General features: G+C 55.3%; 1 protein-coding gene across 1 annotated transcript; it reads right to left on the bottom strand.

Annotated features, from left to right (window-relative positions):
• Positions 1-2,391: 2,391 nt before the first annotated feature.
• SPRG_18076 (hypothetical protein) lies at positions 2,392-2,751 on the bottom strand (the record flags this gene model as incomplete). The annotated part of the gene is made up of 1 exon (XM_012357504.1): positions 2,392-2,751. A coding segment is annotated over one exon (360 nt), but the record flags the coding sequence as incomplete, so codon positions are not given.
• Positions 2,752-2,762: the final 11 nt, after the last annotated feature.

Genomic DNA, 2,762 nt, shown 5'->3' with positions numbered 1-2,762 from the left:
CGATGAACGTTGTCGTGTCGGTCGTGGCGACGGCCGAGGTGAGCTTTGCAGCGACGCGCGACGATGTGTGGGAAGACCTGCTGCACAGTGGTGCGGCTGCAGTGTGCAATGAGATCATAACGCGGTGTGTTTAGGTTGGCTCGAGCTTGGCGCGCTGCACTGCTGCCTCTCGAGCATCGAGAGTGGCTGCGATTACATCTTTGACGTTTACGAGTGGCGTCTACTGCAGTTTGGTCCTCAGCACGACAGGACATGGGCTGCGTTCGTCATGTGGGCCTTCTTTTCATCCCGAGACAAAGATCGTCATGAGCCCAGTCGACTGCAAAAGCTGCGGGATGGCGTGGCGCGAATGCCAGCAGCTATGCCGGACTGGCCTCAAACGGTGTGCGCAAGCTGCCGCCGATCCATTCGCGGCGCGGCGTTTTTCAAGTCGTGCGATGTTCCATTCACATATTTGTACTGCCACCGCTGTGCCTCACCACTCGACTAGCCGTTGCGTAGCCTAGATCGAGAGAGCCATCAATAAGAGACGGGAAATAAGAGAGGCGCGATATGCTGCTGCTATGTGTGGAGCTGAGAAGGCGAGGGGGAGCTGAACAAAGTGAGAGACGAAGCTTCCTTGTTGAACGCATCGTAGCACTTTGGTTGATGTGCTCGTGTGGATTGGAGTGAGGCGACAAGACATACATGTGCACTCGGGACTGCGATGACTTTGGTCAACCGTTATGAAGCATTGTTGATCCCTGTTCTCGTCAAAATGATCGAAAGCAGCGATCCTTTGGTCCTTCTCTCGAGTGCGTGCACTGAGGTTGTAGCAAAGCGTTGCGCTGTTGCTGAATGGACGACCTCGGTCACGGATGAAAGCGCAAGGGCCTATCGATGCGAGCCTCTTTGGTGGTACTGAGGGCTCCTTGTACGCGTGTGCTCGTGCCACTTGCGACGCTAGTGCCTTCGAGTACAAACTTGCTACAGACTTCGAATTGTACATCTGCGGCAATCTCACCCATAGTCGACTTGTGTATCCAAAAAGCCGCGTTCAACTGCGTTGGCGGGGGCTGCTCATTGTTGTTCACTAGTTCAAGCAATTCCGCTCATGGGTTTCAGGTGCAACCCATGCACGCTCGTGCGATGCGTCAAGGTCAGAAGCCCTTGTCCTCAGCCGCCTTGCCAGCATATGAGGCACAGCATCATCGACGACATTTGTCCAGCTTGAAGGAATGTGTAGAGCATGATTCATCGTTGCGTTGTCAAGTGCTGCTAAGCAGATTTTGAGTGAAGGGCGTATACAAACGAGTGGGTTGCTGTGTTTGAATCCCAGCGGACCGACCCTCAGCTGAACGCGTCGTTGTTGCCCTAGAAATGACCATCAAACCGATGTACCAGAACAAGGAGCCCCATGCCCTCTAGCTCACCGTAGGGACGAGCATTCGCTTCTGATCAAGCGCCGTGAGTGTGTTGCGGCGCCTCGGGATGCTCCAGGCAATGATGTAATTGCCGCGCTTGCGAGGACTTTCTCTGAGTCGGTTCTTACGCCGATCGCTCTTCGTTTCATATAGTCCGTCAAAACTAGCATGTCGAAAGACGCCGGCAGTGGCCAGGCGATGACCTGTTCTCTGTGATTGAGTGAAGCGGGGCGCAGCGGTCCGTCGTCGTGTCTTTCTCGCTGCCATTGTAGACGCATATCTCTCGCTTTATTGACAGAAACATTGACCATATCCGAAAATACCAAACGAAACGGGTCCCATGGATACTGCAATTGTATCAATGAGCCAGGTACACACGGAAGAAGCGCTGTGCGAATGCAAGTTATGTCGTGGCCACGAGGATGTCTGCAGTTTGATACCCGATGCACGTCCAATACGTCTCTCCTTAACGGATTGGCAAGGCCGTGCAGGAAGCATACTATATGCGAGCCAAGCGCAAGAAGCCCGAAATACTGTACAGTAGACTGACGCAGGTGAGTAGCGAGGTAGAGTGGTTTATCAAGAGATTTGAGAGTAGCACCCAGCGCGACGTGTCCGCTGCGCCGAGAGGAGCAAGCTGTGCAAAAGAACACGGTCTGGTCGGAGAGTTACGAGTCGCAGCCGGCCTCGCAAATCGAGCACCGATGCCGGTTTGGACGTGGTCCGCATCTATGAAAGCGGTACAATTGGCTGGAGCGTTCCAACAAAACTCCACACACTGTCGCGACCGATGACGTGCCACAGGATAGACACCGAGAGACCTTTCGATAGCAACCAACTACGTAGGAGGTGCTACCGCCGCAATTCTCCTATTCAAGTACAATTGATCGATTTCTGTGGTCCGCATGCATTTGTCGCGCGCTGTCGCAACCGTTAATAATGGAACACGACGTAGAATAGAAGATTGGTTGTGATTGCGACAGGCAAGTTAGAGCGTGCTAGAGAGGCCCAAAGCCTCGTTCGGCAAGCGGTACATGAGCACGGCGTCGCCGGCCAGCGACGTTGTCGCGCACGGCATGCACGTGAGGTACGTCCAGCCACCCCAGCGCCGCGACGCAACGGCTGCTTGGCCCATGGGTGCGCCGCAGTAGACGCAGTACCGACCACCCCACGGCACCATCCCATCGTTGCACTCCGTCGCGAGAAACTGGTGCAGCGACGAGCGGCCGGGAAAGGTCGCTGCCGAGCTCGTCACGTAGACGTAGTAGAGAGCGTAGAAGGAGGCACTTGTCGCCGTGTGAACGCTTCCGAGCAGCGTCTTGCGAGCGCGATACGCTCGGTGCAGCGACTCGACCGCGA

Source organism: Saprolegnia parasitica (genome assembly GCF_000151545.1).
Source record: "Saprolegnia parasitica CBS 223.65 unplaced genomic scaffold supercont2.957, whole genome shotgun sequence".
In the NCBI taxonomy this organism is placed as follows: domain Eukaryota; phylum Oomycota; class Saprolegniomycetes; order Saprolegniales; family Saprolegniaceae; genus Saprolegnia; species Saprolegnia parasitica.
Note: the sequence above shows the minus strand (reverse complement) of the source record. Positions and strands in the feature narration are given on the sequence as shown.